This window comes from Pseudophryne corroboree, chromosome 10 (genome assembly GCF_028390025.1).
Source record: "Pseudophryne corroboree isolate aPseCor3 chromosome 10, aPseCor3.hap2, whole genome shotgun sequence".
In the NCBI taxonomy this organism is placed as follows: Eukaryota; Metazoa; Chordata; class Amphibia; order Anura; family Myobatrachidae; genus Pseudophryne; species Pseudophryne corroboree.
Window position 1 is genome coordinate 280,157,232 of NC_086453.1, and position 20,663 is coordinate 280,177,894.

At 47.1% G+C, this 20,663-nt stretch overlaps 1 protein-coding gene across 3 annotated transcripts in view; it reads left to right on the forward strand.

The window, feature by feature from the left end:
- Positions 1 to 19,783, forward strand: part of PAFAH1B2 (platelet activating factor acetylhydrolase 1b catalytic subunit 2) — a 112,194-nt gene extending 92,411 nt beyond the window's left edge. For all 3 annotated transcript variants that reach the window (XM_063943298.1, XM_063943299.1, XM_063943300.1), the window contains exons 4-6: positions 16,250 to 16,366; positions 16,477 to 16,599; positions 18,267 to 19,783. In XM_063943298.1, coding sequence (XP_063799368.1) covers positions 16,250 to 16,366; positions 16,477 to 16,599; positions 18,267 to 18,545 — 519 coding nt within the window. In that variant the 3' untranslated portion in view covers positions 18,546 to 19,783. The remainder of the gene's footprint in view (positions 1 to 16,249; positions 16,367 to 16,476; positions 16,600 to 18,266) is intronic.
- Positions 19,784 to 20,663: the final 880 nt, after the last annotated feature.

The following is a 20,663-nucleotide window of genomic DNA, read 5'->3' on the forward strand; positions in this document are numbered from 1 at the left end:
CCCGGGAGAATGGGGACTTCCTCCAGAAGTCTTCCAATAGGATTGTACACCATTGGGAAAGGCCACAGGTGGACATGATGGCGTCCCGCCTCAACAAAAAGCTATAAAAGATATTGCACCGGGTCAAGGGACCCTCAGGCGATAGCTATGGACGCTCTGGTAACACCGTGGGTGTACCAGTCGGTTTATGTGTTCTCCCCTCTGCCTCTCATACCAAAGGTACTGAGAATAATAAGAAGGCGAGGAGTAAGAACGATACTCGTGGATGGCCAAGAAGAGCTTGGTACCCGGAACTTCAAGAATTTATATCAGAGGACCCATGGCCTCTGCCACTCAGACAGGACCTGCGGCAGCAGGGGCCCTGTCTGTTCCAAGACTTACCGCGGCTGCGTTTGTCGGCATGGCGGTTGAACGCCGGATCCTGAAGGAAAAGGGCATTCCGGAGGAAGTCATTCCTACGCTTACTAAAGCCAGGAAAGAGGTTACAGCAACTCATTATCACCGCATATGGCGAAAATATGTTGCATGGTGTGAGGCCGAAAGGGCCCCAACAGAGGAATTTCAACTAGGTCGATTTCTGCATTTCCTGCAAGCAGGAGTGACTATGGGCCTTAAATTGGGTTCCATTAAGGTACAGATCTCGGCTCTGTCGATTTTCTTTCAAAAAAGAACTAGCTTCAGTACCTGAAGTTCAGACATTTATAAAAGGAGTGCTGCAGAGTCAGCCCCCGTTTGTGCCTCCTGTGGCACCTTGGGATCTCAACGTGGTGTTGAGTTTCTTAAAATCACATTGGTTTGAGCCACTAAAAACCGTGGATCTGAAATATCTCACGTGGAAGGTGGTTATGTTATTGGCCTTGGCTTCTGCCAGGCGAGTATCAAAGTTGGCGGCTTTGTCTTGTAAAAGCCCTTATTTGATTTTCCATATGGATAGGGCAGAATTGAGGACTCGTCCCCAGTTTCTCCCAAAGGTGGTGTCAGCGTTTCACCTGAACCAGCCTATTGTGGTGCCTAGGCTACTAGGGACTTGGAGGACTCCAAGTTGCTAGACGTTGTCAGGGCACTGAAAATATATGTTTCCAGAACGGCTAGAGTCAGAAAATCTGACTCGCTGTTTATCCTATATGCACCTAACAAGCTGGGTGCTCCTGCTTCTAAGCAGACTATTGCTCGTTGGATTTGTAGTACAATTCAGCTTGCACATACTGTGGCAGGCCTGCCACAGCCAAAATCTGTCAATGCCCATTCCACAAGGAAGGTGGGCTCATCTTGGGCGGCTGCCCGAGAGGTCTCGGCTTTACAACTTTGCCGAGCAGCTACTTGGTCAGGGGCAAACACGTTTGCAAAATTCTACAAATTTGATACCCTGGCTGAGGAGGACCTGGAGTTCTCTCATTCAGTGCTGCAGAGTCATCCGCACTCTCCCGCCCGTTTGGGAGCTTTGGTATAATCCCCATGGTCCTTACGGAGTTCCCAGCATCCACTAGGACGTTAGAGAAAATAAGAATTTACTCACCGGTAATTCTATTTCTCGTAGTCCGTAGTGGATGCTGGGCGCCCATCCCAAGTGCGGTTTATCTGCAATACTTGTACATAGTTATTGTTAACTAAATCGGGTTATTGTTGAGCCATCTGTTGAGAGGCTCTATTGTTTCATACTGTTAACTGTGTTTCATATCACGAGTTGTACGGTGTGATTGGTGTGGCTGGTATGAGTCTTACCCGGGATTCAAAATCCTTCCTTATTGTGTACGCTCGTCCGGGCACAGTACCTAACTGAGGCTTGGAGGAGGGTCATAGTGGGAGGGGCCAGTGCACACCAGGTAGTCTAAGATCTTTCTAGAGTGCCCAGCCTCCTTCGGAGCCCGCTATTCCCCATGGTCCTTACGGAGTTCCCAGCATCCACTACGGACTACGAGAAATAGAATTACCGGTGAGTAAATTCTTATTTTTCCCCCATCTTTTCTCACAGTCTGGTCACCATTTTGAAAAGCCAGCGGAACCTCCGAGAAACATCTGGTGCACCTATATTTAGCCGTACACTACATACAGGGCGGGGTGTTGCCTTCCCTTTATTATTCCTTGGTGTCACTAGTTACTAATGCTATTTGTAATTTGGGGAATGCGTGTAAGGCATCAGACAAATAGCGCTGCGGCTCAGTACGCTAGTAGCGGGTATCTGTACAGGGGGACCAGGGTTTGAAAATAAAGAAACTTTAAGGGGAGCCCCTATAGCCTAGGGCTAAGACTCCTGTCCCACAGCGCGGCGCTACTGGTTCAGGTCTCCGCTGCTCCAGAAAGTTTATTTGAATCGTGTCGGTCACTACACATTATAGTGCAGACCTTACATAGGGCTGTGTTTCTTTAACCCACCTTTTCTCCTCTCACCTGGGATAGTCAAAGAATTCCCTATTAGGTGTGAAGTATGCGGCGGAGCCATCTGCTTAGCCCTTCACACACCGGCAGAACACTCCTGTTTGAACAGCTCAGATTATGCAGGTAATGTCACTATTAACCAGAGATCTTGTACGTCATTTCACCTCTCCAGGTTTCTAAAGGAACCTTGCTAACCTTCCAGGTTACAATACTAATGATGTCTGTTTTCTGTGGAGTCTGAACCAGTGTCTCAGAATATCCAGGTGCATTATACAGCAGTTCGTCTGGTACTGCAGGTAAAGGAGGCGGACACGTCAAGTCCATCAGGGTTCGACGCCAATGACGAAATGACAGCGACTGGCCCAGTCTCGGATGAGCTGGGCAGGCTCCGGTAGGCGGCCATCAGACACCCGAATACACAATATCAGGTATCAAACAATGTTTGTTTTCCCTACCCTCTCCCCACAGTCGGCAGGAGATGGTATCAGAACCTTTCTAGGGTATACCCCTCGATGTATCGCCGGTCCAACAAGCTGCCGTTTTCCTGAGCAACCTTGTTCAGGGACCCATCGAAGACATATACGGCAGCATGGTTCTACCGTGTCCGGAGCAGGTAGGTTGTGGAACAATTGTCCTCTAGGTTACAGGATGTTTCACATCAGGATCAATTGATACTTTGGTACAGGTCCGAATCACGATTCTGCTCTATGATCTTTGAAGGTCACCACGTCTGCAGACTCGGACCCTGCATTTTCGCTTGGGCTGTCTTAAACCGTCGACCTCTGGGTCTGCGACTGTGACAGGCGAACATGTAATCCTACGGGGCAGATGGTTCAGGGGAAGGAACTTTCTGCAGGATTTCTTGAACCATTGGAGGTAAGTCCACTTTGCTTTCTCCTAATACTGCCCCAGCTCCAAGACAGACCTTTACCGGTCTTTCCTTTAGATTTTTCCGTGCCCCTTCAAAAACTTTCGACTCCACACGGGCGATATTTCAGTCGCCAGGGGATCTCAAAAAAAAAAAAGCTGAAGCAGAGGTTCAGCATCCTCCTATAAACCCACTACAGGTCAGACTTTCCTACCACCTGGAGGGTCCCAGGGTAGGCGCAGGTCGGTGGTCCTATGGGAAGAACTGAGAAGGCTTGGGCGGTTACAAACTAGATTTCGGAGTACAACCATCTCAGGAGTCCCTCGGCAGGGGTCGGCCGATTTACGATGACAAGAGTCATACTGCAGGCGGCGCTCCATATGCTTCTAACTGCAAAGGGTGTTGATCCCTGTTTTTCACATATCATTTGAATCGGGACAGTTCTCAGGCCTTTGTTTTCTTTTCACGTTCCGAAGCCAGTTGGCTCGGACAGACCTATTCTGGCCTTAGAATCCTTTCAGTCTGTGATTGCTATTTTGAACAAGAAAGGGAGTTTTTACGTGTCCCTTGTCTTCAGCGATGCCTGTTTACTGAATTCCGTTGGACGGGTTTTTCTCAGATTCGCATTACAGGATTCTCATTTTCACTGTCAATCCTTTCCTTTCGGTCTGTCTTCCGCTCCCACAGAGTTCAGGAAGATCACAGAATAACTCTCTTTCAAGGGCAGAAGGTGACGTTGGTTCCCTAATGGGACAATCTACTGCTGCTTTCCCACTCTGTACATTAGGTGGCTTCTGAATATCCGGAGGATCCAGGAGCTTCTGGTTCAACACAGATCCAATTTATGCTCCTCATAGACGTTTCTCAACACGGTCCGTCAGAGGATTTTTCCTTCCTCGGCACCAGGTACTCTATTCCTTCAGTCAAGTTGCGACGCAATGAGTGGTCGCCTACATTCCTCTCTGAGCGGGGGACAACATTCCTCTCTGAGCGGGGGACAACAATCTTCTTTCCGGGTCAAGCCACCAGGTCAGACTCCCGGTTGAGAAAACATTCCCCGGAGTTTTGTCAGCTGGTCCGCTGTGGGCGGAGATTTCGGATCGACCTCAGGGCGTTCTGACTGACTTTTTAACCCTTTACTACTCTCGGACGTGAGCTCGGGCAGTAGCCGAGGAGGCCCTCAGGGCTCCGGGGAGTTTTCTGGTTATTCTATCCTGCCTCCCTTTTTGATTTCTACCTCAGGTTCGGTAACACAGGAGGGGATTATGCGTGCTAGTCCTCTCGGTGGCTCTGGTTGGGCCACAGATGACTTGAAGATACAGATACACCTGTTGTCAGTAGAGGAGCCTTGGCTACTACCTCGACTGGACTGTCCACTTCAACAACTTTTCTTTGTTCAATCTTACACTGGTTCCGTGTAACCGTGTGACTGTTCACGAGACCTCAGAAGGGAGTAGTTCCCTAGTTTGGTTAGGCCTACCGGGCCCCGATTTCAGAAGTCTGTTACCTCTTCTCGCTTTTGCCACTTTTGGAAAACTGTATGGGACATAATAAGCATAAAAGGGGTTTTCTCCTTCTTTCAGTTACCATTCAGCCGTCATCTTTGGTTTCTCTGGGAGGTTTTGCTCCGCTGCGCTTCATACCACACTGACCTGAATTTTAGGTCTCTGCCTTTTTCGGTTTTCTTCCAAAAGAGATTAGCCTAGCGGCAGTAGGTTCGGCCTCTTTTTCAGGGAGTGCTCTATTGGCAACTCCCCGGGCTGAGCTTCGGTCTCAGCGGTCGTTTCTTCCAGAGGGGATGTCCATTTTTCCGACAAATCTGACACTAGTGTTTTTTGGTCCTCTTTGAATGTTGTCATGGCTCGCCGACTCTCCCTACAGAGGTCTTCGGCTATTCGACAAAGTGTTTTTCTTCTTTGTGCTGTACAATGCTCCCGTGCTAAATAGCCGGGGTCCCAACATACGCTGGGCCGTTGGATACATCTGACCATCAGACAGTCTTCTTGGAGGTTGCTAGGGAGCCTCCGTATTCCATTGCAGCGCACTTAACGCGCGTTGTAAGACCTTCGTGGGCGGCTGCCCGTGGGGTCTCCATAAATAGTTTGTCGGGCGGCTACTTGGTCGGACCGACATTCCTCTTGTCAAATTCTACAAGTTTGACACTTTTGCGGCCTCTGCATCACAGTTTGGCCGAGCAGTTTTTACAGGACTCTCAGCGCTCTCCCGCCCGTTTTTGGGAGCTCTGGGACGTCCCCATTGTAACTACGCTCCAGTGGCCCCTAGTGGATGAAGGAGAAAACAGGATTTTGGTACTTACCGATAAATCCCTTTCTCCGATTCCACAGGGGCCACTGGACGCCCGCCCAGCGCTGTTCCCCCTTGTTTTTTGCTTAAAGGTTTGAAGGTCACCATATGACTGCTTGTTGAGTTCAGGCTAGCCTGGTTTTTGTCAGGTTCTGTTCCAGGTTTAGTTTGGATTACCCTGGTTTACAGGGCGTCATTAACCTCCTCTACCTTAAGGTTTGTTTATTCCATCTCTCATCGGGCACAGTTTTACGTAGACTGGCTTGGAGGGGAGATAGTAGGGGAGGAGCTAGCCACAGTGTGAGAATTTTAAAGTGCCAGCTCCCAATTACTGCCTACTATTTCCCCATTGTAACTACGCTCCAGTGGCCCCTGTGGAATCGGAGAAAGGGATTTATCGGTAAGTACCAAAATCCTGTTTTGTACGGATTGGTCTATATTTGTGATATTGCAATTTCCATATTGATTCTAGTTTGCATAATGCTAATTTCTTTGTATTAAGGAATGATATGCTATATCCTGTAAACATTGTGTCTCGCAGTTCGTGCTATAAGATATTTGTTTTGGTGAAAATCTTTCAATAAAAAACAATTTGCAAAAAAAAAAAAAAAGAAGTGGTTTCCTACCTCTTCTTTCTTGAACCATGTGCTGCTGTCTCTGCAGGTCTGACTAGAGGGGGTATAATGTTCTGGTCCTTCACATTCAGGTTCATTTTTATTTTAAGGAAATCTGAGTTACCTACCATCTTACATCGTGATTTATGTGCAGTTTATCGGACATCGCATTGGGATCTCCACCTGGTGCTTGCAGCTTTGAGGAACCTCTTTTGAATGGGTTCATTGAGTGGAGTTAAAATCCTTGCGTGGAAAGTTGCCTTTATACTAGTTGTCTCTTCTCTGAGGAGAGCGTCCTTGCCAACCAGGTTGTACTTAGAACCAAGCATTCCTTTCAACCGAAAGTGTCCTTCAGATTCCTTTTGAATTGGTACATTGTGATCCTATCCTTCGACTATAATATTTCTCTTGAAAAGATGGTTATCTTCATTTCTCTATCGTCCTAGTGGATGCTGGGGTTCCTGAAAGGACCATGGGGAATAGCGGCTCCGCAGGAGACAGGGCACAAAAAGTAAAGCTTTCCGATCAGGTGGTGTGCACTGGCTCCTCCCCCTATGACCCTCCTCCAAGCCTCAGTTAGATTTTTGTGCCCGGCCGAGAAGGGTGCAATCTAGGTGGCTCTCCTAAAGAGCTGCTTAGAAAAGTTTAGCTTAGGTTTTTTATTTTACAGTGAGTCCTGCTGGCAACAGGATCACTGCAACGAGGGACTTAGGGGAGAAGAAGTGAACTCACCTGCGTGCAGGATGGATTGGCTTCTTGGCTACTGGACATCAGCTCCAGAGGGACGATCACAGGTACAGCCTGGATGGTCACCGGAGCCTCGCCGCCGGCCCCCTTGCAGATGCTGAAACAAGAAGAGGTCCAGAATCGGCGGCAGAAGACTCCTCAGTCTTCTAAAGGTAGCGCACAGCACTGCAGCTGTGCGCCATTTTCCTCTCAGCACACTTCACACGGCAGTCACTGAGGGTGCAGGGCGCTGGGAGGGGAGCGCCCTGGGAGGCAAATGAAAACCTATTTGGCTAAAAAATACCTCACATATAGCCTCCGGGGGCTATATGGAGATATTTAACCCCTGTCAGAATCCACTAAAGAGCGGGAGACGAGCCCGCCGGAAAAGGGGCGGGGCCTATCTCCTCAGCACACAGCGCCATTTTCCTTACACAGCTCCGCTGGTCAGGACGGCTCCCAGGTCTCTCCCCTGCACTGCACTACAGAAACAGGGTAAAACAAGAGAGGGGGGGCAAAATAGTGGCAAAAATTATATTATAAAAGCAGCTATACAGGGAGCACTTATTATAAGGCTATCCCTGTCATATATAGCGCTTTGGTGTGTGCTGGCAGACTCTCCCTCTGTCTCCCCAAAGGGCTAGTGGGGTCCTGTCTTCGTTAAGAGCATTCCCTGTGTGTCTGCTGTGTGTCGGTACGTGTGTGTCGACATGTATGAGGACGATATTGGTGTGGAGGCGGAGCAATTGCCAAATATGGGGATGTCACCTCCTAGGGGGTCGACACCAGAATGGATGCCTTTATTTATGGAATTACGGGATAGTGTCAACACGCTAAAGCAGTCGTTTGACGACATGAGACGGTCGGACAATCAATTAGTGCCTGTCCAGACGCCTCAAACACCGTCAGGGGCTGTAAAACGCCCTTTGCCTCAGTCGGTCGACACAGACCCAGACACAGGCACTGATTCCAGTGGCGACGGTGACGAATCAACCGTATTTTCCAGTAGGGCCACACGTTATATGATTTTGGCAATGAAGGAGGCGTTACATTTAGCTGATACTACAGGTACCACTAAACAGGGTATTATGTGGGGTGTGAAAAAACTACCTATACTTTTTCCTGAATCAGAAGAACTAAATGATGTGTGTGATGAAGCGTGGGTTGCCCCCGATAAAAAGATGCTAATTTCAAAGAAGTTATTGGCTTTATACCCTTTCCCGCCAGAGGTTAGGGCGCGCTGGGAAACACCTCCTAGGGTGGACAAGGCGCTCACACGCTTATCTAAACAAGTGGCGTTACCCTCTCCTGAGACGGCCGCACTTAAAGATCCAGCAGATAGGAGGATGGAAAATATCCAAAAAAGTATATACACACATACAGGTGTTATACTACGACCAGCTATAGCGACAGCCTGGATGTGCAGTGCTGGAGTAGCTTGGTCAGAGTCCCTGATTGAAAATATTGATACCCTGGATAGGGACAATGTTTTACTGTCTTTAGAGCAAATAAAGGATGCATTTCTTTATATGCGTGATGCACAGAGGGATATCTGCACACTGGCATCACGGGTAAATGCTATGTCCATTTCGGCCAGAAGAAGTTTATGGACGCGACAGTGGTCAGGCGATGCGGACTCAAAACGGCATATGGAAGTTTTGCCGTATAAAGGGGAGGAGTTATTTGGAGTCGGTCTATCAGATTTGGTGGCCACGGCTACAGCCGGGAAATCCACCTTTTTACCTCAAGTTATTCCCCAACAGAAAAAGACACCGACTTTTCAACCGCAGCCCTTTCGTTCCTTTAAAAACAAGAGAGCAAAGGGATATTCATATCTGCCACGAGGCAGAGGAAGGGGGAAGAGACAGCAACAGGCAGCTCCTTCCCAGGAACAGAAGCCTTCCACCGCTTCTACAAAAGCCTCAGCATGACGCTGGGGCTTCTCAAGCGGACTCGGGGGCGGTCGTCTCAAGAATTTCAGCGCGCAGTGGGCTCACTCGCAGGTAGATCCCTGGATCCTGCAGATAATATCTCAGGGATACAGGTTGGAACTAGAGACAGATCCACCTCGCCGTTTCCTGAAGTCTGCTTTACCAACGTCCCCCTCCGAAAGGGAGACGGTCTTGGAAGCCATTCACAAGCTGTACTCTCAGCAGGTGATAGTCAAGGTACCTCTTCTACAACAAGGAAAGGGGTATTATTCCACTCTATTTGTGGTACCGAAGCCGGATGGCTCGGTAAGACCTATTCTAAATCTGAAGTCCTTGAACCTGTACATAAAGAAGTTCAAGTTCAAGATGGAGTCACTCAGAGCAGTGATAGCGAACCTGGAAGAAGGGGACTTTATGGTATCCTTGGACATCAAGGATGCGTACCTCCACGTTCCAATTTACCCCTCACACCAGGGGTACCTCAGGTTCGTCGTACAAAACTGTCACTATCAGTTTCAGACGCTGCCGTTCGGATTGTCCACGGCACCTCGGGTCTTTACAAAGGTAATGGCCGAGATGATGATTCTTCTTCGAAGAAAAGGCGTATTAATTATCCCATACTTGGACGATCTCCTGATAAGGGCAAGGTCCAGAGAACAGCTAGAGATGGGATTAGCACTGTCTCAAGAAGTGCTAAAAAAGCACGGGTGGATTCTGAATATTCCAAAATCCCAGTTAATGCCAACAACTCGTCTGCTGTTCCTAGGGATGATTCTGGACACGGTTCAGAAAAAGGTTTTTCTCCCGGAGGAAAAAGCCAAGGAGTTATCCGAGCTTGTCAGGAACCTCCTAAAACCAGGATAGGTGTCTGTACATCAATGCACAAGAGTCCTGGGAAAAATGGTGGCTTCTTACGAAGCAATTCCATTCGGCAGATTCCACGCAAGAATTTTCCAGAGGGATCTGTTGGACAAATGGTCAGGGTCGCATCTTCAGATGCACCAGCGGATAACCCTGTCTCCAAGGACAAGGGTATCTCTTCTGTGGTGGTTGCAGAGTGCTCATCTATTGGAGGGCCGCAGATTCGGCATACAGGATTGGATCCTGGTGACCACGGACGCCAGCCTGAGGGGCTGGGGAGCAGTCACACAAGGAAGAAACTTCCAGGGAGTGTGGACGAGCCTGGAAACGTCTCTTCACATAAACATTCTGGAACTAAGAGCAATCTACAATGCTCTAAGCCAGGCAGAACCTCTGCTTCAGGGAAAACCGGTGTTGATCCAGTCGGACAACATCACGGCAGTCGCCCATGTGAACAGACAGGGCGGCACAAGAAGCAGGAGTGCAATGGCAGAAGCTGCAAGGATTCTTCGCTGGGCAGAGAATCATGTGATAGCACTGTCAGCAGTGTTCATCCCGGGAGTGGACAACTGGGAAGCAGACTTCCTCAGCAGACACGACCTTCACCCGGGAGAGTGGGGACTTCATCCAGAAGTGTTCCACATGCTGGTAACCCGTTGGGAAAGACCAATGGTGGACATGATGGCGTCTCGCCTCAACAAAAAACTGGACAGGTATTGCGCCAGGTCAAGAGATCCGCAGGCAATAGCTGTGGACGCGCTGGTAACGCCTTGGGTGTACCAGTCGGTGTATGTGTTTCCTCCTCTGCCTCTCATACCAAAAGTATTGAGAATTATACGGCAAAGAGGCGTAAGAACGATACTAGTGGTTCCGGATTGGCCAAGAAGGACTTGGTACCCGGAACTTCAAGAGATGATCACGGAAGATCCGTGGCCTCTACCTCTAAGGAGGGACTTGCTTCAGCAGGGTCCCTGTCTGTTTCAAGACTTACCGCGGCTGCGTTTGACGGCATGGCGGTTGAACGCCGGATCCTAAAGGAAAAAGGCATGCCGGAAGAAGTCATTCCTACTTTGATTAAAGCAAGGAAGGAAGTAACCGTGCAACATTATCACCGCATTTGGCGAAAATATGTTGCGTGGTGCGAGGATCGGAGTGCTCCGACGGAGGAATTTCAACTGGGTCGATTCCTACATTTCCTGCAATCAGGATTGTCTATGGGTCTCAAATTGGGATCTATTAAGGTTCAAATTTCGGCCCTGTCGATTTTCTTCCAGAAAGAATTGGCTTCAGTCCCTGAAGTCCAGACTTTTGTTAAGGGAGTGCTGCATATACAGCCTCCTGTGGTGCCTCCAGTGGCACCGTGGGATCTCAATGTGGTTTTGGACTTTCTAAAATCTCATTGGTTTGAACCACAAAAAAATGTGGATTTGAAATATCTCACATGGAAAGTGACCATGCTACTAGCCCTGGCTTCGGCCAGGAGAGTGTCAGAACTGGCAGCTTTATCTTACAAAAGCCCATATCTGATTTTCCATTCGGACAGGGCGGAACTGCGGACTCGTCCGCATTTTCTCCCTAAGGTGGTGTCAGCATTTCATCTGAACCAGCCTATTGTAGTGCCTGCGGCTACAAGTGACTTGGAGGACTCCAAGTTACTGGACGTTGTCAGAGCATTGAAAATATATATTGCAAGGACAGCTGGAGTCAGAAAATCTGACTCGTTGTTTATATTGTATGCACCCAACAAGATGGGTGCTCCTGCGTCTAAGCAGACGATTGCTCGTTGGATCTGTAGCACAATCCAACTTGCACACTCTGTGGCAGGCCTGCCACAGCCTAAATCTGTAAAGGCCCACTCCACAAGGAAGGTGGGCTCATCTTGGGCGGCTGCCCGAGGGGTCTCGGCATTACAACTTTGCCGAGCAGCTACGTGGTCAGGGGAGAACACGTTTGTAAAATTTTACAAATTTGATACTCTGGCTAAGGAGGACCTGGAGTTCTCTCATTCGGTGCTGCAGAGTCATCCGCACTCTCCCGCCCGTTTGGGAGCTTTGGTATAATCCCCATGGTCCTTTCAGGAACCCCAGCATCCACTAGGACGATAGAGAAAATAAGAATTTACTTACCGATAATTCTATTTCTCGGAGTCCGTAGTGGATGCTGGGCGCCCATCCCAAGTGCGGATTATCTGCAATAATTGTACATAGTTATTGTTAACTAATTCGGGTTATTGTTGTAGGGAGCCATCTTTCAGAGGCTCCTCTGTTATCATACTGTTAACTGGGTTTAGATCACAAGTTGTACGGTGTGATTGGTGTGGCTGGTATGAGTCTTACCCGGGATTCAAAATTCCTCCCTTATTGTGTACGCTCGTCCGGGCACAGTACCTAACTGAGGCTTGGAGGAGGGTCATAGGGGGAGGAGCCAGTGCACACCACCTGATCGGAAAGCTTTACTTTTTGTGCCCTGTCTCCTGCGGAGCCGCTATTCCCCATGGTCCTTTCAGGAACCCCAGCATCCACTACGGACTCCGAGAAATAGAATTATCGGTAAGTAAATTCTTATTTTTCAGGATGTTGTCTGGGCATTCCATATCTATGGCCATCTCTACATCCATAGGAACCAGGACAAACCTGTAGGTCCCTTATGCTGTCCACAAGAGAGGATGGCCTCCTTTCAAGTAGTCCATTGGCAGATAGATTACTTTGTTTCCTAACCTTTGATGGCGCATCCTTCCAGATCAATGGGAGCCTCTTGAGCAGTGGAGCACAAGACTTTTACTGAACAGTTTTGCAGGGTGACCACTTGCTCTTCAGCGTATACCTTTACCAGATTTTACTGGGTATAATAGTCTTGCATCCAAAGATGTCAGCTTTGGACTTGAGGTGCTGTGAGTCCTGAGTGTATTCTTACTGTGTAACGTCCTCTTAGTATCCAGTGTCCCCCAATGGCTGCCTGAGTGAGTGAGATGTTTAAATTACAGTGTTTCCTTTTCTCATAGTCATTTTTTCCCCTCTTAATCTTGCTTTTTTCTATACTGGAGTATAGAGGGTGGAGGAGTCTGAGCTTTTTTTATGGTTTTAATGAGTATGTGTGTCCATTTTGAAGCAATGAGAATGACTCTAAAAGCTATGGACCAGGAGTAATTTTTAATAATTGCCTACCTGTATACTAGCATTTGTTTTGGCTAAAGGTTCCAGTGATCCAGCACTGAAAACCTCTCTTCTGTTAGGGTTGGGTCTTTTCATGCTTAACAGTGATGTTATCAGGCAAAATCTGGTATGTTGCTGAAACAATTGGATTTTTATACTTGCTTAAAATCCTTTTCTCATAATCCATCTGGGGACACTGGAGTCTTGACTATGGGTTAGAAGGCTGGCACAGGAGTATAGACACTAAAAAATGGTTAAAAGAAGCTCCGCTACCCTCAATCCCGTATAAACCTTCCTATCTCGGTTATTGTATAATAAAGCCACATGGAGGCAGAACAACTATAACTATATAACCAGAATCAAGAAGAACAGGTAGGGGCGCAGTCTGGGAAAGCTGTAAGTAAAACTAAGCCCAAAGCTACCGCCACCAGAATCAAAAGTTTGGAGCTGGTAAAATTTGTTAAAGTTGTGCACAGGTGACCAGGTTGCTGCTCTGTACAACTGCTCAACCAAGACACAGTGGTGAACGGCCCGAGAAGCCCCAGCTGCACGAGTAGAATGATCCAGGGGGTAAGCCGGGACAGGCTTATTTGAAGACAGATACTCCATCTTGCAATGGAGCATTTGGATGCCAGCTAGCCTCTCTTTGGAGCATCCACCAATACCAAATGGAAATCCGTACGCCTAATTGAAACAGCACGGTCAATATAAATCTGTAAAACATGAGAGAACAGTATCCTGGTTCAAATGAAATTTTGAAACCACTTTCTGTAAAAAAGAAGGCTTAGCCAGATAAACTGTTCTGTAAGAATGAAAAAGGGACGCGCCTAGCAGAGGCAATGGCCAGAAGAAAAACTACCTTCCATATAAGATACCACAATTATACTATTTTGAGATTCAAAGAGAAACCAAAAGATGCAGTAATCTAAAAACAGCAGCCAAGAGACCCTACGCTCGCTCTATAAAATGTTAAACTTCCAGATACAATAGTAATTTCAGGAAGTGACCAGCTTACAAGCCCAAATCATTGTCTGGATAACCCACCTGGAAAAATCTTGAGCTCTCAGGAACTGAATTTCAAGAACCATGCTATCAAAGCTAGACTAGATAAACCTGTGTGTAGACAGGGGCCCTCATTCAACAGGTCTTCTTGGAGAGGAATCTAGTTAGGAATCATGGCCAGCATACTCTGAAGGAGAGCGTACCACTGCCAACGAGGAAAGTCTGGAGCTACAAGAATTAGACTTTCTCGCTGAACATGCTGAAGTACCCTGGCCAGCATGAACAGGAGTGGAAAAAGGTATCCCAGCTGGAAGGACCTAGTTGCTGTCATGGCATCCACAAAGACTGCTCTGGGATCCCTTGAGCGTTTTCTCTTACAAGGGAAGCATCCCGGCAGTCTGGATGCCGGTGATCAGGTGACCGATGCCGGAACACCGACCGACGACATCCTAAAGGTAAGTATTGGGGTGATGGTTAGGGTGTGGGCCTTAGGGGTGGGGGGAGGCTTTTAAGGTTAGGCACTAGAGGGCGGTTAGCCGTAGCCGCCACCACCCCGAGTCTTAGCCCTAGCCGCCACCTCCACTATCTTAGCTTTAGCCTCCACCCCAAGCAAGTTATAGTAGGGTGCAGGCTAGGTGTCAATTAATTACCCCACCGCCTGTCGGCATTCTAAAAATCGAGCTGCCGCGGTCGGTCATGTGACCGCCGGCAATTTCGACTGTCGGGATTTGAAATCACACATTAGATCTATGTTGCGTCTTCCTATTCCCCGGGACAGTGTGGCAACTGAGGAAGTCCGCCTCCCAATTGTCCACTCCGGGAATGTGAATGGCCGAACAAAAACTCAACCTTAAAGAAGGATGCAAGACACCCTAGTCATTGCTTGACGACTCTGTGATCAGCCCTGCTTGTTGATATAAGCCACAGCAGTGGCATTGTTCGACTATATCCGAACAGGTTTTCCATGTAAGACCTATTGAACTTGGACCAGGGGATACCTGACCACTTTCAATTCCAGTATGTTTATTGAGCGGTTCCAAAGACCCTGAAGATGTAAGCATTGAGTGACGGCTCCCCAACCTGTCATACTGGCCTTCGTTGTGATTAGAATCCAGTCTCAAACCGAGAAAAGGGACCCCATGGATAAGTTTTGGGTATGGAACCATCACTGAAGTGACTAGTGTCTTTAGCTAACTAGAAATTTGCCTTATTCCTAAGACACAAAAAAAAAGTTACAGTAGGTGAAGGCTGGAGGAGGTTATGCAGGCTGGAGATTTCTAAAGCTTTTAATGCCTATTTTCCTGTGCCAGCCCTCTAACTTACAGTCAAGATTACAGTGTTCCCCAGATAGGATACAAGAGGAAACTGTGTTTTGCAAGTGCCAGACTACAATGAAAAGCATAGTAGCTTAATCATTTCAATAAGGAACAGGTAATGAGGATGAGCCCACAATTCTAAAGTGATCTAAAATATTCTTCTAGATTACTTTATAAAATTATTAAAATGAAATACTGCACCAAGTGGTCCACTGACATGAATAATTGATCTGTTAAGTAGGTCCTAATGAACCATATTGAAAATAACTCTTAAATGTGATTGCTTTAGACAAACCTTTCCTCTAAAATAGCTCAGAGTTCAGGGTTTATTATAATATATTGTTATATAGATAAACCAAATTTACATGCAAACACTGTAAAAGCATACAAGCTCCACATAGGTATCGCCCTGATCAGAAATTCAACTCACGATCTCCAAGCTGTGAGGTTAGCAGAGATACTATCCACTATGCTGCGGTATCCGTTCACATGGTCGACCATGTTATGGTCGACAGTCATTAGATCGACCACTATTGGTCGACATTGACATGGACACATGGTCGACACATGAAAAGGTCGACTTGATATTTTTAACTTTTTTTCTTTTGGGGAACTTTTCCATACTTTACGATCCACGAGGACTACGATTGGAACGGTAATCTGTGCCGAGCGAAGCGGTAGCGGAGCGAAGGCACCATGCCCGAAGCATGGCGAGCGAACGCGGTGCACTAATTGGGGTTCCCAGTCACTTTACGCAAAAAACGCCACCAAAAAAAAAAAGTTAAAAACTCATGTCGACCTTTTCATGTGTCGACCTTTTCATGTGTCGACCTTTTCATGTGTCGACCTTTTCATGTGTCGACCATTTTCATGTGTCGTCCATGTCGACCACATCAATGTCGACCAATAGTGGTCGAGCTAATGACTGTCGACCATAACATGGTCGACCATTCATACCGGAACCCTATGCTGCCCAATAGTAAGTTATTTCAGTCACCACCTTTCTTTTCCAGCAGTATAGTCTGGTGAGTTGTAGTTTACCATATCTCCCTTATTTGTCATTGGATGTCATTCTCTGACTTTAATGTTCTTTCCATAGATTTGGAGGGAGCTATTCTCTCCACTCCATGCACTGAATTTTGGCATTGGTGGGGACACAACTCGTCACGTCCTCTGGAGGCTTCAAAATGGAGAACTAGAGAATATCAAACCTAAGGTAAGGAAGTATACACAAATGCTGCTGTTCTGTTTAAAAAGTTAAAACTCACATCATTTGTTCATTGCATCAAGGATTAATTACTGTATCCTACGTGCCACATTTAACAGGTCATTGTCTTGTGGATCGGAACAAATAACCATGAAAACTCGGCCGAAGAAGTAGCTGGTGGAGTGGAAGCCATTATAAAGCTCATCAACACGCTGCAACCACAAGCAAAAATAATTGTTATGGTATGTAGATGGCACATAGATTAAACAGGAGTCCCTAATTCATCTACCTCAGTGGTGAATACCAGATGACCCTCATGGGTAGGGAGGCCAATCCCGGGCCATTTTTTCAATCCTGGGTATCAGGATTGAAAAATGGTCAATCCCGAGATACCCGGGATTCGCTTTTCCCTATGTGTCCGCCCCTCACCCCACACACATAACTAACCATACGATGGGTATGGGCGGGCTGGAAACAACCGTCTGTCTCAGCGGGTGACGTGCGGAGGAGCCGGGAGGAGGGAGCCGGACAGCGTCTGAGCGTCCTGAGGACGCTCAATTCTGCCCGGCTTGAAAAAAACAAAGGGTCGTCTGATCCCTTAATCCCCGGGATTGGAGCTTTCAATCCTGGGATTGAATCCCGGACGTTTTTTGGCCTAAATCCCGGAATCCCCCCGATCCCTGGATTGGCCACCCTACTCATGGGTACCTGAATTAATAGTGTTGCTAGGGAGGTTCTTCATAAATGGTGCTGTCTTTGGTTCCATGGTGGTAATTTCTCACCCGTGACCAGTCTGACAATACAGTCATGGAGGTATCTGATGCGAATGTATTGCCTGGGTCATATATCATCAATTTGGGGGCAATATATACAGTTGTAGGGCAAAAAGAAAGCAATCGTGTTGTGTGGCCTCTTGAGAAACAACTGCAACATAAGAGGTCATGAAAAATTACTATTTAGCCCTCCATCACTGTACTTTACCTTCCCAGTTCTTGGGTTGAGGATTACTGTGTTAGAATATATCTATTCTAATGCAACATTGGGTACTTTGCTTTACATTATGAACAAGAATATACTGCAGAGAGATTTCTTGTGCTGAAATTGCTGCTGAATGTGGGATGAAACAAAAATCTATGCAACGGCTCCTGGGAAAGCTCCCTTCAAAAGCATCTTGCATTAGAAGAATGGAAATGAAGTCAAGAGTACGTGAAAATTAAGTGTTTTCTCTAACCTGGACCAGAAGGGTGAAAGTTGTGGCCTTGCACTTATTTGACTACGTTACCTTTAAATTGTGATTGGGAATGGATTTTGAAGAGTGCAATTTAGGTTCATATTTTTATGGGTTGCAGGGATAATTTGTAGTATAGCAAAAATTGTAAAGTTGAAGGTATGTTAGTGTAGTCGGCTATAAAGTTCCCTTATGCAAAGCTTGGCCTGCTGAGATCATGTACTACATCCAGCATGGTCAGTATCTCTGGATCGTTGGCGCCACCATAGAAAGCTAGTGTTCATTCTAGCACCCTGCACCTGTCACAACCCGAGCAGTTCCTCTTTCCTGCCTGGGATGTTGCTCTTTGCTCTGGTGCTTCTAGCACACTCTGGTCTGTATCTCAGCACTGAGATAAAGACCAGAGCGTGCTAGAAGCACCAGAGCAGAGAGCGACAATCCAGGCAGGAAAGAGGAATTGCACAGGCTGTAAGAGGTGCAGGGTGCTAGAATGAACACTAGAAAGCTATCCTTGGTAATGCACATGTGTTTGTTATTGTACTTAAACTTGTGCAGAAATACAATTATTTAACTAGTCTGACATAGAAGAACAGACTGCACACTGCAAAACCATTTTGTAAAATAATAACATAGCAATTTCCCCCCCTATTGTTCTGACAGCCCTTTCCTTAAATCCTGCAGGGATTACTGCCACGTGGCGAGAAGCCTAATCGGCTCCGTGAGAAGAACACACGTGTGAACCAGCTGCTGCGCTCATGGCTGCCACGCCTTCCTGGAGTGCAGCTCCTGGATGTAGATTTTGGGTTTGTGCACTCAGACGGCGCCATCTCTCGACACGACATGTTCGATTTCCTCCATCTCACGGCTGCCGGCTACACCAAGGTCTGCAGACCTCTTCACGAACTGATTATGCAACTGCTGGAAGAGACCCCAGAAGAAAAACAAGTCACACTGGCCTGATCGTCACATTCCTCCTCACCCTGTCGTCAGTGTTACATCATTGGCTGCCACCATCGCTCACTACATTTGCCTCCGCTGTATATCTACATGTTCAGTGTATATACACAGAACTCATAAACACCTTCTAAAACCCATCTTCTCCTGCAAATCCCATTTTACCGTTTCTCCTGCAAATCCCCTTTTACCGTTTCCCCTGCAAATCCCCTTTTACCGTTTCCCACGTTGTTGGGCAGTTACGTCGTTGATACCTCCCCCATGGAGTCTGAGGTGTAGAATGAGATTCGGATTCCTGCAGATGGAAGAAACACAAAACCTAAAGTCTTGGATTGATGTAGACTGCTTAAATCTGTGGCAAATCCTGTGAAAAGATGATACACCCGAATTGAGGCTTTTCCAGCCATTGGTGAGCCTTCAATGGCGTGTAGTGTATACATAGAAGCTGATGTCCAGGTCACCACTCCAGAAGCCTGTTAAATGCAATCTTTCTTTTTCATTTGATTAGAATTGAACCTGACAGGCGACAGGTGTTTGCATAGATAATTGGTGTGGCTATTTGGTGTGTCGAAGGTAACCCTGGCATAAAAAGGTTGGAAACCTACATGGAAGTGGAGAGCGTTTACAGAACTCAAGCCTAGCATTAATGGCTTCACTGCTGTGAAGACTAAACGGCTTGCTAGTTAACCCCCTCTTTGCCAGCGCAACCTTCGCCATATTGCAAATACTCTTAGTTTATTTTATTAACTGGTAAATTTGTTCTGTATCTGTCCTCTCATTGCGCAGCGTATGCGCAATCTTGGAAATATGTGTGAATATATATATATATATAAAGTATAAGTATTGCCTGTATGAATAATGTGTTTGATAACGTTGGTCTTGTCAGGGACCAAAGCAGAAGTTACTGAAAATTGACCCCTCCACCAAATTCAGAGAAGAAAATTGGGCATTATGGGTAATGGCATGTGGCTTAGTACCAAATGCATAGATCAATATGTAATATAGCCATAGCGCAACAATAAAGGGTGTGGCTGGCGCAGAATTAGGGCCAATTAGAGCTGCAGATAGTGGGGCTGTCCTATAGTGTTTACGGTTTGTCTCTGCTCTCATATCTGTGCAGCTTTTACAATTCATTTGTAGATCTTGCATCTTCAGAGCTTAAGCTTCTGTGTACGGCATAATGAACTGATTGTCTCTTGTTGTCAAGTGTGTATGGAGCGAAGTTATAAAGATACCAATGTTAACCTGGGCTCTGTCTTTATAGCTTGATAATGGTAACTATGTCACTTCCTATGTCAGTGAAGAACACTCACATTTAGGACAATAAATAGTGTTGTATAGAAATCGGGGGATTGCTTGTTGCAGACTTAGGGAATATAGAAAAAAAAATGGGTTGTAACGGGATCACTGAAGTCTGTGTTCTCAACCCATTTCTGTCATGCTGCTCAGCTATTCATTCCTTTTTCCTTCAGTACTACATTTATTTATTTTTCTCTAACGTCCTTGAGGATGCTGGGACTCCGTAAGGACCATGGGGAATAGACGGGCTCCGCAGGAGATAGGGCACTTTAAGAAAGCTTTGGACTCTGGGTGTGCACTGGCTCCTCCCTCTATGCCCCTCCTCCAGACCTCACTTTTACACTGTGCCCAGAGCAGGATGGGTGCACTGCAGAGAGCTCTCCTGAGTTCTCTGCCTAGAAGCATTTTTGTTCGGATTTTTTTCTACTTTTTTACAGGGAGCACTGCTGGCAACAGGCTCCCTGCATTGAGGGACTGAGGAGAGAGGGGCAGACCTTCTTGTCAAGATTAGGCTCTGCTTCCTCGACTACTGGACACCATTAGCTCCAGAGGGGGAGAACACAGGTTCTTACTGGGCGTCCACCCCCAGAGCCGCGCCGCCGTTCTCCTCACAGAGCCAGAAGAACCGAAGTCAGAAGACGTCAGGCGGCAGAAGCCTTCAGCTTCACTGAGGTAACGCACAGCACTGCAGCTGTGCGTCATTGCTCCCATAGACCTCACATACTCCGGTCACTGTAAGGGTGCAGGGCGCAGGGGGGGGGCGCCCTGGGCAGCAATATAACACCTCTATTATGGCAAAAGACAATATACATGTACAGGTGGGCA